Source organism: Leiobunum rupestre, chromosome 2 (genome assembly GCF_980474605.1).
Source record: "Leiobunum rupestre chromosome 2, qqLeiRupe1.1.hap1, whole genome shotgun sequence".
In the NCBI taxonomy this organism is placed as follows: Eukaryota; Metazoa; Arthropoda; class Arachnida; order Opiliones; family Sclerosomatidae; genus Leiobunum; species Leiobunum rupestre.
Window position 1 is genome coordinate 25,132,073 of NC_143385.1, and position 16,432 is coordinate 25,148,504.

The 16,432-nt window shown below is 33.2% G+C and overlaps 1 protein-coding gene across 4 annotated transcripts in view; it reads left to right on the forward strand.

Moving 5' to 3' along the window:
- The first annotated feature begins 3,291 nt into the window (after nucleotides 1-3,291).
- Nucleotides 3,292-16,432, forward strand: part of LOC149956621 (ionotropic receptor 25a-like) — a 35,686-nt gene continuing 22,545 nt past the window's right edge. For all 4 annotated transcript variants that reach the window (XM_090164725.1, XM_090164727.1, XM_090164728.1 and 1 more), the window contains exons 1-4: nucleotides 3,292-3,800; nucleotides 14,390-14,428; nucleotides 14,518-14,621; nucleotides 15,790-15,880. In XM_090164725.1, the coding sequence (XP_090020851.1) occupies nucleotides 3,321-3,800; nucleotides 14,390-14,428; nucleotides 14,518-14,621; nucleotides 15,790-15,880 (714 nt within the window). In that variant the 5' untranslated portion in view covers nucleotides 3,292-3,320. The remainder of the gene's footprint in view (nucleotides 3,801-14,389; nucleotides 14,429-14,517; nucleotides 14,622-15,789; nucleotides 15,881-16,432) is intronic.

The window sequence follows — 16,432 nt, forward strand, 5'->3', positions numbered from 1 at the left end:
TGGTGTGAAGTTATTTTTCGTCGGTGGCAGGGAGGCAACTGCCGCCCTGCCTCAGAAAGGGAAGGAGGGCTCAATAAGCTTTCATAATATATCTTGGTGACTTTCATAGTTTCTTTCTCTATATGGTCAATTCCTTCAAATTAATACTTTAAATTAATATTTTTTGAAATAAAATCATTTTAATACGAATCCTAGTTTTCTTGTTCATATGAAATGGATGAATTTTTAATTTTAAAAATTGCCATTTCTGAAGCCAGGATCGCCTAGTCTATGGTTTATTTTAAGCTATTTAGTATTTTTCGATATACAAATTTTAAAGGCTGAGATTATTAGTGTCCCGCCCCCTTAAAGATTAAATCCTTTTAAATAATTACATAAATGATTATATCAGTATTAAGATGATTAAATCTGAATTTCATTCAATTAATCATGATTTCGTTATATAAATCATGATTTCATTATATGAATCATGATTCATTATATTAACCATGATTTCATTTTACATGTATAAATCATGATTTAAGGGGGAAGAATACAGTAAAAGCCTCATTTTCGTTCAAGCTGAACGTTTCTGTTTTAACAATTACATAATTGATTTATATTTTTCTTATTAAGCTGAACCTTCCTCAAGTGCTTAAAATAATTTTGATAATTCTAATATTAATAGTTAACGAGATATAAGGTCCTAACTAAAGGGTAGTTTGGGCGCTTGCCCAACTTGTTTAGCTAAGGGGTCCGAATTAAAACGTAATAAATTAACTACTTTAAAAATTAAAATTATTATTATTATTTTGTATTTTAACTTATAAAATTAATATTTAAAAGAGTTCAGGTTTAAATAGCGCGAAAATAGGCAATGGCCACAGTAGTCTTCCCCCTTAATAGAAAACATCGTTATTTCATAGAATTAAACGTAATTTAAAGGAATAAATCGTGATTTGATAGAATACATCGTGATTAAAATCGTGATTTAAGGAAATAAATAAATAAATAATCAGCTAGGCTAATACCCAAGGCACCACCTTAGGCCTTAGTCATCGAGCGACTTTTAAAGAATATAAATATAAAATGTCGTGGTTTAACATAAAATCATGTGTTAAATGTTTAAATAATGATCTAAGGGATGAAATCATGATTTAATCAAATCATGACAAAAATAAGGGCTTCAAAAGTCGCATGATGACTTAGGCCTAAGGTGGTGCCTTGGGTATTAACCTAGCTAGCTGGTTATGATTAAATCATTACATTTGGTACATAATCATTAAATTTGCTATGTAATCATTACATTTATTATATATTCATTATATCTGGTACATAATCCTTACATTTGCTACATAATCATTACATTTCCAACGTAATCATTACATTTGCTAGGCAATCATTACATTTGATACATAATCATTGAATTTCCTACATAATCATAACATTTGCTACATAATCATTACATTTGCTACATAATCATTACATTTGCAATAATTTAATATTTACTATTAGGACACGAAATTATGGTAACCTGGCCTTCAAGATCAACCATTTCTCGAACCCCTTCTACAGCTTTCATTGGAATCAAAAAGTAATATTTTTGAAATTGTATATTCGCCGTTGGCTTTAGAACACTCTATCTATAAACAACATGGAAATAAAATATCGATTTTAATACATTGTTACCAAACATTTCTTGTGATCTGTTATTTTCGTATTTAAAGATTTCCCGAAATGATAAATCAATATTGTTAGCATTTTTTTACCGCGCCTATTTCCTAATTTTTTTTACTTTCGAAAATTAGAAATCAATAAAAATAGGATGGCTTAAAAAAAGTCTTGCATAATTGGTATTTGGAAATAACGCATTGTTATAAGCACGTACTTGACTTTTCAATCTCGTTCTTTTATTTCGAAATCCAGCATTGGTTTATTTCGACAAGAAAATACTGGGCCGAATTCAACCACTATTCGTAGAATTGAGTAATTTTGTGAATTGGATTTAAAATGTGGACATTTTTCTTAAATGAAAGAAAAATACACTTTCTTTGGGTGTCAGTTGTGAGCACAGATTCGTGGATCGTAGGAGTTCATCAAAAAGGAATTTTTGCGATATTTTAATATTGCTTGTAATTGACATATTTTGATTAACCTAAAAAGGTTTGTATATTCTTATTATCTTCCGAATGCGAAAATATAAAAAAGTACCAACAATTCTTTTCCGCCTCCTTATAATTTTTGGAGTCACCCACTTTAATTTTGTTTTTCAAATTGCTTTGTTCGTTAGTCTTAAGCCGTCTTTTTGCAGTGAAAAAGAACTGACTAACGAACCGCGTGTTATCTCACCCACGGTTAAATTTTGACCCTTCCAAAGACTTTTACTTAAAATTATGCCATACAAGACTCGTGGTGATTCTGGGCTTTGTTTAAAATAATTGAAATTTGGTATTAAATGGAAACTCTTTTAAAACATATTTTATTGCAATTTGCAATTGAAGCAGGAATTAAAAGAACCATTTTAAGACGATATAGTTCGATTATAACCTATTAAACATCAAAGTGCGTACCGAAGTAGATCGAGAAGTGGGAGAAGCGTTGATTTTTCTACATCTAACTTAAATTTTAATAGTCTCTTGGATAAATGTTCCTTATAATGTTTATTTTCAAACTGATCTAATTTAGTTATTTAAAGAACAGTCTTCCCAACCAATTTATAACATATCTTATTTATATTTTTGGTATTATTGTGTAAAATTAAGAAAATTAATTATAATGCAAGTATATATGCAATACACAAACGACTAAAGCTTTTTATAGTCGTGGAGCAATTCCAATTGCTCGATATTATAAATTTCATATGAAACTTCACGCTAAATGTAAAGCGAGTAAAGATTTTTTTATTTGGCGCGTCATGCAAAAGCACCATATTTTTTATACTTAGAAAAATCTCAGTTAAAGATTCAATTTTGAAATCAACATAACCTCAACAATAACTCCAAGATAGTACCGAAAACGTGCGATTTTTTCATATTATAAATTACTTCGATTTTTTCACTCGTCTAATTTAATAGTCGTTATAGAAATTTATGCAATCAGCACTTATTTAAATATTTTAACCTAAAAATCAGTTTTGGATTTTCGAAATAAATTAAATAACAAAATAACCTAATCAGAACTCGTAAATGCCTAACCGCATGTTTGTAAATCTAACATTTTTATTTTTAATCATTTTTAAAAAGTTATTACGAAGTGGAACGTAAGATCGATATCAAAGTTGAATGTTTTTATTTTATAAGCTTAATATATTTTTCCTTACACTTATAGAGCCTCTAATTTAAATGAAGCTCCAGTTCGTTGACAGAAAATCGCAGAAAATAGCTCATTGTGGTTGTATTTCTTGGAACATTATCGTGCATTTACTAATTGTTAGATGTTTCTTTAATGCGCCTCATCTTTCGGCGGAAGCCCAAATTCAAAGCAATTCATCTTTGGAGAAAGAACCTATTTTCCGGAGACTCAATCCATTTCGCAGAGTGTCTCTTCCTGCTCGTCAAGGTTTCCCTTCCGATTGGTCTCCATCGTCTGGAATTTCTCTAACAGTAAATGTGACTCTCGTAACGAAGCCTCCGTTTCCACAAAAAGAACATGTTCCGGCGATCGAAACCGTTTCGGCCAAAAGTTCTCTTCCGTTCAATGGAATCAAAAAACTTTCGCTTAATGAGCCATTTCCGGTTACTGAAGCATTTCCAGTGATCGAGCATCAACCGGTGAACGAACCTCTCCCCATGGCGAAACCGATTCCGGGATTAGTCCTTGCGGTAAGTGCTTGTTTGCTTTATTGAAGGGCCACAGAATCTGTAAAATTTCGAATACAGGGTTTGAAAAATGTCAAATTATCTAAATAAGATCTGCTATCACCAAGTAAGGAAAATGAAAAGCTACCTGAATTTGATACGAATTTTTCAAATGATTGTGTCCCTTTTATCATAGTCTTCAGTGCCGCATTTACTGAAGCCTAGGCACTAATGACGTAAGTTGAAGGGGGCCAATGTAAGGAAAGCATAAAAACGCAAAAGTCGCATGTCCCGAAGCTGAGCTTACGTCACGAGAATAATAATTCTTCAAATAAAAAAGCAACCAGCATGATATGTTTTTCTCTTGATCCGAATCAGTGAAAAATCCATTAATTTCAAGAGTGAGTGAAATTGTAACAGCAAAACCAGTGAAACAGTATTTGTCCACTGATTTTTCGGTACACAATTTTTTTTGCCGTTGGTGGGGGCCCATAGGCCTGTGTCTGGTAGGCCTAGCCCTTATTCGGCACTGATAGTCTAGTCTATAACTCAAAATATGGGAAGAAAATGCGGCAAACCAGTTTAAGGAAATATTTCGGTGTAGGTTTTGGCTGGTGTGTAAAGGCTTGGTTTGGTTGGTTAAGCTTTAACCAACTCAAATAGGAAAATCGATACATTTTTTTAATTATAATGAAAATCAATTTTAGAGGGTGGCCAAGAAATGAAACATTTATACATATATAATTAGAAAGAAGTCCGGCATGAAATTATACTTAAAACTAAGGGTAAATATTTTAACCACACTTGGTGGCATGTGCACACTCTAATGAAAACAAGTATAAATATATGTTGACGGCAGATCCACGTAACGTGGATAATAATAATTTAAGCAATTGTCAATTGACGCAAGTGGATCCGCCTAAAAGTTATCCTAAAGTTAAATTTAGTTAAGTTAAGTTTTAAGTTCAACTTGCAATGTATATTGTCCAAGTCATGTACAAAACCATTCTTCGATGTTCGGATAAGTTGCTGGCGGTGACGACAAGGTGTTCTGATACTGGGTTCATTCATGGTTGATGGTGAGATACCGTTTTGTTAACGCTGCATGACCACAATTTAAAATTGAACGTAGTTTTTCTAAAGAATGGAGAACGGTGGTGAATATTTGGCCTGTCACGTGTTTAATCGGAGTTGGTCGAAAACACACACATCAGTATAAATATTATCAAATACAATTAGCTTGAAGCAAATCTGCAATTGTTAGACGATTAATAAAATAACCGAACTCTTTTTGGTAGCCCTAAATCATCAAAATTTAAAACCACCACTCTCTTATATTTATCGCGAGCGTGCCTTACATTTTCGAAAGACACGACTCATAAAATTCACGCGCTTATCTCTTCTCTTTAAAAAATATCTATTTATATTAATAGGTGTTTCTGTAAAATACGGGAGGTCACGTGTAAATTATTTTTCTATTACACAAGTTATAGTTATTGAAGATAGAGAGCATGCGCTCGAGTTGATAAAGATTTAGGAATTTGAAGTCCACGTTCCAAACGCTCGTGCCGATAAAGTATTAAAAAGCTTAAGCTCGTGACGAGAAGAAAAATAATTTATAATTTAAATTTTTGTATTTATTTATTTTATGGAAACACCTATAACAGGCTTGGTAACCGTCGTTTAGGTTTCTTAAAAAAAAAGTAAAAATGAAATAATCCGCTCTAATCCAAAAAGGGTCCCGCACGTTTTATATCGAAATGTGATCTCCGTGAATATTTCTGAAAATCGGCTTGTAGATAGATCTCGATACGCTTAACAATGTTTCAAAGGAACAAAATGTTCAAAAATCTACCGTTCGTCCTCTTGCGGGTCCTAAAGTTGTAGTCGCGAGTATAGTATAGTCTAAATAATTTAATACCATCTTTAATTAAATGGTTTTTTAACATAATATCGTAAGAATTGATGTCGGCCGCATGGTTTTTTACTGCGCGTTTTGAATTCGATTTCCGACGAGACTGGTTTTTTCTATCGTTATTTACTTTGAACATTGCGACCACCTAACTAGGTTGGGCAGATAAATCGTGAAATCACATGAAAGAATATTTTTTATTTTAAAGTCCTAAAGAAGATTGTCATATATCTTAGGGTTATATATATTTTAAGAATATGGTTCGCATTAGAACATTATTGTAACCTAGTTAGGTGGTCGCGATGTTCAAAGTAAATACCGATAGAAAAAACCAGCCTTATCGGAGCATTTAATTAATTATAATGTGCGCCACCATAACCCCCTGTATTTCGGTTTCACCTCTAAATTTTCGGACCGTGTCCTAAATGGCTGCTGTAGCAAGGCCAACTTCTTTGACGAGCTGTTAGCGCGAACATCACCTCATCGAAATTGGCTGTAGTATTCAATGGAATCAGTAGATGATCCGGGCACCGGCTTTAACATAGAAATAAATAAATAACATCATAATGCCAGTTTGTATAATGCCAGTTTGTATAATAAAAGAGTGTAAAATATTCTTTGCAAAATTTGGGGTTTCTTTATATAGAGTTCCTAATTATTTGAAAAACCCCGAACTCGCGCAAAAATGGCTTCTGTTCGCGGAAGAACATGTAAGAGCACCGTATTTTAGGTCACCGTCTGCGTCTAAGCCTTTGCCACTCAGCAGTAACCTAAGGGTTTGTGAAAATCATTTTACTAGTGATTGCATAGAAATCAGAGGCACTGGTCATAGAAAAATTAAACTACTCAAAATTGGTTCAATTCCAACATTAAACCTTCCTGAATTGATTGAACAGACCACTGAAGAAACTTCTGAAGTTGAATTACAACTTCAAACTCAATGCGATGGTTTATCAACTAAGTTTAGCGATTCAAAAGTAATTGGTTCTCAAGTTGAAAAGGTTCATGCTGGAATTAATGCAATACCATTACAAGGTCTATTTTCGTACAAACTATCTCTGATATGATGGTTGAAACTGATAAAATTAGTGTTGGAACTGATACATGTACTGAAGAAAGTATAAAATTGGAATTGGCTACTCTCAAAGATAAATTAGTCGCGTTAGCCGTGAAAGATCACTCTTATGCTACAAATTCAATTCACACATTTAGTGCAAGTCGTACGATAACAACGCCAATGGTTTTTACCTCTACTCCATTGAAAAATGTAGGTGTTGCGTATTATAATAAATCACCTTTTTCTCTTGGTGAAGTGTCTGAACAGTCGGAGCAGGATAATTTTGACTATTCTATTGACTCATTATATGCGCCTATTATGGAATCTCCCTCTATTATGGAATCAGACGTATCGTTGCACACAAATTTACTCCAGGAGAAAAAATACAATATCTTTGAAAGTCAACTTGACAAATTGTTATGTCATTTGCGATGCCACGAAAGTAGTTGTTCAAGCCCAATTGATATTTCAAGGTGTTCGAAAAGCGTGAACGATCGAACACAATTGAGTATTAAATTTATTTGTACAGGTGGTCACAAGAGTGTTTGGAAATCCCAACCAGTCTTAGGTAGAATGCCTGCGGAAAATTTGCTTCTAGCTTCTAGCAGTTTACTTTCGGGGTCAACTTTCCACAGGTTAAATTCTGTTTTTCAATTTATGGGTTTGAAGTGCATTTCCAAAAGTGTTTATTACGATATACAACGAAATATGGTAATTCCTGAAATAAAAGCAGCCTGGAGAAAAGAAAAAACTAGTGTTATAGCAGATTTAAAGCAAATGTCAGAAAAGAAGGTCGCTGTTGATAGCGCAAAGTACTGTAGTGTTACTTTCATGGATCAAGACTCAAACAAATGTGTGCATTTTGAAATCGTGAACAACTCGGAAGTTAACTACAAATCTACTAATATGGAGTTGGAAGGGGTTAAAAGAGGTTAAAAAAAGTTGGAAGAATTTGGAGTCAAAATTAGTCAATTAACAAGTGATCGCCATATTCAAGTTAGGAAATTTATCAGAGAAAATTATACTGAGATTAATCATTAATTTGATATTTAGCATCTATCTAAGAACATTAGAACGAAACTGAAATGAATTGCTCGAAAGAAATCAAATCAGGAGTTAGAGCCAGGGGTTAAATCGTTGAGTCGTCATTTGTGGTATTGTTCAGAACACTGTTACCAGAATGTTGATGTATTAATTGATATGTGAAAATCGATTTGCTTTCACATTACTAACGTACATACTTTTCCAAACCTTCCTCACTATCGATCTTGCATTCATGAAGATTTATCACAAGATGCGGCTAGGAAAAAATGGCTTAAGGCTGACACACCTGGTCATGGTGCACTTGTAAACATTGTTCTGAACAGATATCTACTAAAAGACCTTAAACAAGTAAATGCATTCTCACATACATCAACTTTGGAGTCGTATCACAGTTTAATGCTAAAGTATTGTCCTAAACAGAAAGAGTTTGACAGTGACGTCATGGAAGCTAGAACCATGCTGACTGCATTAGACCACAATTTTAACATCAGCCGAAAATTTCATTTTAAAAAAGAAGAATATTTAGATGCACAGAAACAATGCAAAGAAGAATTTGATATTTATTTCTCCAAAGCTACCGGTGAATTGTACGCTAGGGCGCTTAAAGAGCCTAAAACATATGGTTTCATATATACTATCCTAGAAAAAATCCATTAACAGAAAATTGACGTAGGAAGAGGATATTCCTCTAGTATATTTGCCAAAAATAAGAAAAAAAAAACTAATATGGCTCCAATTCCTTGTCCTGCTAAGACCGAGTTAATCACTGCAGCTAAAAAGCGCAGATTTTTTTAGAGAAATTACCATATTTCAAAACTTGGCAAATTTTTAATGTAGTTTTATTTAAAATATTTTTAGAGAGCCATAGTTGCCCTTAATAAACATTGAAAAAAACAGTTTATAGGAACCATAACAATCAAAATCATTTGTTTATATTTATCACTTTAATTGATAATTCTGTTTAATGATAACTATTACTAACATTAAAGGCACACTGTCAAGGGCATTTTTGTACAAAAAAATTGAAGTAAGCTTCCTATTTATAGTGTGTCACATCGCAGCAGTGGCGCCACCTGAATTCAAAAAAGGAAGCTCATTATCGATTTTTGAAATGCCCTTGACAGTTTGCCTTTAATGACTTTGTTTAAAGAGTTTGTTAAAATAAACCATCCATATCATATTTCTCATTCAGATTTGTCCCTTTATTTTTTGACTAAAAATTAAGGTATAAACACAAATTTATTTCTCACTTAGATTTTTTTTACCAAAAACAATTCTCACCTTGGTCTGTTTTTAGTATTTACAAAAAATATTTTAACAGAAATAAAAAATTTCTAATTTTTGGACCAAAGGTTAATGAATTACTAGTAAAATTATTGACGCACTTGTCAATATCACTAAAAACAATAAACAATAGGGAACAAAATTAACTTGTTTTTTAATTTTAATAAACCATCCATCTCGTATTTTTCATACAGATCCGTTTAATTATTTTTTGACTTAAAATTAAGTTATATCACAAATTTGTTTCTCACTTAGATCTGTTTTACCTACAAACATTTCTCATTTAAGTCTGTTTTGACTAAGTTTTTCTAAAAATTATTTTAACAGAAATAAAAAATTTCCATTTTTGGGTCTAAATATGACTAACATAACCAAACATTTAAAGGTCTATGAATTACTAGTAAAATAATTAAGGTACTTGACAATATCACTGAAAAACAGTAAACATTAGGGAACCAAATTAACTTGAATTTTAAAACAAACTTTGAGTAAAATATTTACCCTTACTAATATGGATCAAATGGTAAAAGATCTTAATCAATTATTCTAGGTTAATGAGCCTAAACTGTTCAACTTCAGTCCAAGGCTTGTAATTTTTATAATCATACACGTTAACTTCGGGATAATTCTTTCTTACATGGAGAATTACGCAAACTGGCAAAACACGTCTAACATGTCTTCCAAGTTTTTCGTAACTAGATGAGTGCGGCTCCTATATGCAGTATATCGATAAGTACGATTGGCTAACACAGCTGGGGCACGTGGAAGTCTCGTAGAATGTAAATAGCTTGTATAAAATGCCCTTAAAATTCCCACTCTAGTACCGCGCAAGACTTGATAATCTTCCTGTTGAGTAATACATTGACAAGGATGATCAGTGTTTTCATTTAACAATTGTCTCGCTCATTCAGAAATTTCTTCAATATTAGTGTTTTTTCTTCATTGGTACCAAGGCCTAACCAGTCAGGAACAAAATTTCCACAATAACAGTTCTCAATCATTTCCTCGATATTTATATGGCCTACATTTTCATCACCACGGTATTGTTCTACCCTCTCTAACTCTCTTAGCTCTTCTTCCGGTTCAACGTCAAAAGGATTAATTCGTGGCATTTTATATTTACATGAAAACTTGAAAAGGTGATTAGGGAAAACTAATTTCCTACAATCGTGAAAAAGAGAACAACGAAAACAGCCAATCCCAGCTTCGCGACCCCTTTTCCAATAAACATCCTGTCCAGTCGTTTCACGGAGAAGCCCATCGCTTATTCGTCTACTCAAATTTAAAGTTAATTATTTAATGATAGCAATATTTCAATAAAAATATATTAAACATTTTATTTTGCATTTTAAGTCTATGCCATTGTTTTAAGACCAAAAGTTAGCTATCCCGGAACTTGCCTTTAATGGTAATGCCAATGAAGACCGATTGTCTCCTACAGACCCACGTGACCAACGCGTACACCTGTAGGAAAACATAAATCCTCAGCCTAAACACAGTGAATTTGTTCATCTATTTTATTTAAATTATTTATTTTTTAGTTAATTGGATATTTGTAAAATACTTTTTTTCGTGGTAAATCGACGAGGGTTAAGTTAGACTATGTTATTTTGAAATAACGCTGTACTTCGGCATATATTCCTTCGATGCGAAGAAGAAACTAATAATTGAACAATTTCAAAATTACGTATTAGCACGTGACAGTACCTTTACATTGTGAGGTGCTTTTATACCCTAACATGGCGACGTAAATTTACGAGCAAAACGAATTCTAAGATCCACCAATAAAATAAAAATCCAAGAAGTGCGTTCGAGAATGTGTTACATCACGTGAAAAATAAAATGGGAGTCAAGACGGAGGAAAACGCGTACAAAAGGGTATAATACGGAACTAAACTTGAATTTTGATTAATAAAACATTATGACTAAAATTATAGAATTAATAATTTACAATTAGCTTTGATTTTGATTAATTAAACAATCACAGAACGAGGAAACACCATAAATCACAGAAAATAAAGATTTTCGTTTAGACCGCCGGAGAATTCTGTTCCGAACTTGAATAGTAGTCGAATTTCTTGCCGTTTAGAGACTTTAAACACGAACCGACAGTGCCTGGATTGTATGCACGTACATGTAGTTGAAAGGTCGAGCAATTTTTCTCCATGTTACACAGTAACCCACACGATGACCGGTTTCACCGATATTTAACATGTCACAGACTGCACACACCCGGGCGTAGATTCGGTTCGACGTCGTGCACGTAAAATATCCCTTGATGATAATATTCCACTTTGGAGTGATTTTTGCATTTTACAGTCTCGGAAACATTTGCGGCTGAGTCTTTCCAGGTAGAGAGCTAGACACGAGTAGAGAGATTTGATATTCTGGTCTAAGCGATAGCAAAATCGAGGCGGATCTGCGAAAATATTTAATAATCATCTAGGCTTATACCCAAAGCACGTTCTTAGGCCCAAGTCATCTAGCAACTTATAATGCCTTTAAACAGGTGGCCGATTTACAGTGCGTAGGAGGGTGGTGGCAAGCCCTTCATGCCACGGGAGCCAACAGCTCCCTACAATAACTAATATCTTTAGTTTCTGTATGAAGCTGCAGCACCCTGAACTTATCTTGAAGTATTATCTCCACTTTAAGAAGTTGTCCATACTTACTAGCGCCTTCCTGACATCCGAAACCAACTACACCGTTGAAACCTTATTCACAGTTTCTACGTTTCCAAACGACAACGATTTCAAGACCAAAGCCAATGAAATGTTTGATATTTTCATGACAAGCGTTTATTCGGAGAGTGTTTTATAGTCGTCTCTCAATAAAGTATCGCGCTAACGAGAGATCACGCACTGATAAAGAATACCGTTTCGTCGGATACCTCCAATGTTGTATTGACTTTCCATCCTCAACTTCATACAGTGGAAAGAATACTTCGAAAGAACTTCCAGATCCTGTATCTTGACCCAGAAACTAAAGATTTGACTCTCAGTGAGACCAGAATATCAAATCTCTACTCGTGTCTAGCTCTCTACCTGGAAACGATTCAGCCGAAAATCATTTTGGAACTGTAAAATGCAATCAGCCACTTTGTAATAAAAATGCGTACGTTAGCTCAGATTTAATTGTCGTCACTCCAAATTCTAATTTAACCATCAAGGGTTCCTTTACGTGCACCACGTCTAACCTGATCTACACTGCGTCATGCGAAACCAGTCGTCGTGTGGGTGACCTTGTTAGAGAACATCTGCTAGACATATCAACTACGTGCATACCATCCAGGCCCTGTCAGTCGGTGTTTAGAAGACGCTTAACGGCGACCGACATCATAGAGTTACCGAAGAAAATAGACTAATAGAATACCCTGCGGTCTGAACAAAAATGTTTCCTTTCAGTAATTTATGGTGTTTCCCTCGTCCCGTAATTGTTTAATTAATCAAAATTATAGCTTAATACTATAATATTTCTTCCTTAATTTTATCTATAATGTTATATTAATAAAAATTCTAGTTTAATTCCGTATTATACCCTTTTCCACGTGTTTTCATTCGTTTTGTATCCCAATTTCTTGTTCACGCAATTTAAACCATGCTCGAACGCGTTATTTCAAATTAAAATGGTCCAACTTAACCTTTGTCCATTTACTTGTAATATTTTGAACGTTGGTCGTTATTCATTGTTTTATTATCGTTGCAGAATTATTCAAAATCCAAAGAACTATTTAGAGTTTTCGAAGTATGCATTTCTGAATTTTACTCCCGCCGTCAAGAAATAACATAAAATACGAAAGTATGTTTTCTGGTTTTTCAAAAAAATCAGTTTCTATTTCTTGGTACTTTAGAAAGGCATTTTCAATTTTAATATTAACGTTATACTTGATTTGGTAACCTTTTGAAATTGGTAATGCTACAAGGAGGTGAATGTTTCACGAAACATATTCACTTGACACCCAACAGTAACAACTGTATTGGTTTGAAATACCAAAACAAGGATTATGATCAAATTAAAATACGGAACGTCGTCTTTAAGTACAAATAAATCGGAACTGATTGGTTTGAAGAACAAAAATAAATATTTTATGTCATTTCTTGGCGGCTGGAGTAAAATTCTAAAAAGGAATATCTCTATAACTCTGAATGTAATTTTAAAATTTTTTACTGATTGTTATGTAGTCGATAGTGAGGATTCAAAAATTGCTAAAAATTTTGATTTTTATCGTCATTGAAATGATCTAAATTATATCATATTAAATAATTGAATAAATATCTTATTAAGGTAGGCAACATCTTTAAAAACCCTTACTCAATATGTTTCAATAATTACGTAAATAGTTATTTTAAAAACAAGTTAGGGGTGACGGTCAAGTTAAAAAAATTGAGGCATTTTGTAACTCTTAAACGACTTTTCCAATCATTATGTACATATCAGAAACGTCTTCCCCGAGCCAATAAGCCCAATTTCACGAGGTTCGGCTCAAAAAGTGTAATAATTTGCGCAATTTTTCATGCGTCACTTAGCTTAAAACATTAACTGACTCTCTGACATGGTAAAAATATAGCCTTTCTATAAGCAATACTCGTAAAGAGTTAAGCGGAATAATACACATCCGCGATTTGGTCAGAATTGCACTGCAATTGAAAAGTTTCTCGAGTCAGTTTACTTTATCCGAATATCGTTGATCGATACTTATTTCATAAGATGTGGATAATAATCTACTGAAATTACTTAGAAATTTGTTTTACCCTGGCAACTCGGCCCTAACCCACATAAGTTAAGTTAGAAGAAACCACCTATGGACTGTGAGAAGGATGATAAAACACGCGAAAAGGTAGATTAGTCCATAATTAAAAGGGATAATATACATGTAGCTAAATCCTAAACAAATTTGAAGAAATTTAAAAACTTACTAATAAAAAAAACGCGAAACTCGGATCAAATAGATCTTCGAGTAATGAACTAAATTAAAATAGCCAGAAATTCCAACGGTAGACCGGTTTCGTTCTATTTGGAACTCATCAGTACCGTGCGGGAAATCTGGCTGGCGACTGTCAAATCGAAAAGAGAAACTAAGCCTAAACATTATTTTAATTTAGTTTATTACTCGAAGATCTATTTGATCCGAGTTTCGCGTTTTTTGTTTGCTCGAAGACCTATTGGGTACAAGTTATTAGTAAGTTTTTAAATTTCTTCAAATTTGTTTACTATTTAGCTATATTATCCCTTTTAATTATGGACTAATCTACCTTTTCGCGTGTTTTATCATCCTAACCCACATAATTTGTTTCAATTTAGTTTTTATGTTTTTAGAACAAGACAAAACCTCACCTGCGATTTACTATATTGCCGGTAAGTTGAAGTCTCAAAACTTAAATTTAAACCTCTTTCGGAGAATTAAACAGAGTCATGATTTTAAATTTGACGTATCTTGTTTTCAGATGACACCGTGGATTAACTTGCACCCTAAAGAGGATGAAGGATATGAATTTTCTGGGCTACTCATGGAAATTCTGTATATACTGTCTGCAGATATTGGTTTTACGTAAGTAATTCGCAAAATCATTTACTAAAAAAATATTCCTTTGGAACACCCTTTTCCCTAATTGACTTTGTAAACAAAAGTTACAACCTCTATCCCAAAATAACAGACAATCCTCTCACACCTTTTTATGTTTTTAATGCCATTATCTTCAAAGGATTTATTTTCAACTTTAACTGAGTCTGTGTTTTTTCTTTCGTATATATAAATGCACTTTATAACCAGAAGATTGTAATTGTTTCATAAAAATTTGTAATTTCCCTTTCTTTTACATTTTACCTTTCACTGACAGCCATTACTAAAATTCTGGCTGTTTGCATTTTCCTAGTGTGAGGGTGCCAGAAGCCGAACCGAGGCGTAGGACCAGTCCCGCTTAATTTGTTTTAAATTTCATTTCCCCATACAGCTTTTAGTTATTATTTCGCCTAATGTTGGAAAATTTAAGAATTTTAAACAACCCGTGATATTTTCCCCACCTTACGTTATTCGTAGATGTTCACAAATCTCGATTATTTGGTGATACCAAGAACGCATTTCAATATTTGAAGATTGAATATGTTGACACGATTTTTAGCGTTGCTTCCCAAATCGAATTAAAATTTTTTAAAGTTATTAAAGAAATAGTGACAACGAAAAATCTGAAAATTAATCATAATTTAATTTTTAAGTGAACAAGAGCAAACTAATGAAATGAGGGTTAATTTCAATGTTTTTCGTCGTCACTATTTGCCAAATGGAACTAGATTTGGTTACTGAGTGTGATCACGCATCGAACGATGTAATCATTTGTTCGTGTAATTTTGGAGGGGTTTTTCTATTTCCGGCTTTGCTCTTTCCCAAATGGTGCTAGCGCATTATTTTTCACTGCATATTATTTTCGTGAAGGTATTCTATCCAAAAAAACCCAATCCGGTTTCTACATAAAACAGAAACAAAATGGCTGCCAAGAAAAAACGGCCAGAAACGTTTGATCGGGTCTGTACACGCCGATGACGTTTTTAATTCCCCTTCTTTAGTGACCATGAAAAATTTCTACGATACCCGCGGATCATCTCGACCAAGTTATTATGCTTAACTGTAAACAAATTCATTCCTTGTGATACTTATAGTTTTGTTAGATTTCCTGACATATTTGTCTGAACGAGAAATTTTTAATTACTGTTCTACTTAGGTATGAGACATTGCTTCCTCCAACATTAACGTTTGGCGAAGAATTGGAAAATGGATCTTGGACAGGTTTAAGAGGAATGCTACAGAGAAGGGTACGCACGATTTTTTTATGTTATCCCGTTATAATAACCGTAAGAAACGAAAATCATTTAATCTGAATAACCGAAAAGGTTTCACTTCAAAACGTGGGCGCCACTAAAACGATCAATTCTTATAATTTGTGCTTTTGAGGAAGGGAATGTTTGGCTTGATTTTGAAAACAAAGATGCAAGTGCCAATCCTAACTTTGAAACCAATTATTACACTGAAATTGAGATATCTTAATTGTTGTGATAATATTTAACATTTTCTTTATTTTGAACAAATACAACTTACGTAGTCAACCATTGAGTTGAAATTTCGATCCAACGCAATTGAAGATTATCCAGTTTAAATGCAATTTAGTTTGGATCAGATAAAAATGTTCAAATCAGACTAAAGATCAATTTCATACACTGAAATTGGATTAAATATAACGCAATTTTTAATGAAATTTTCGATCAAAATCGAATTTGGACCTCGCAATTTAAGATATAATTTAAGGGTAAGATTTGAGCCATTATTTTCTTATGTTTAAAAATTGACCTTAACATTGACCTTATGGG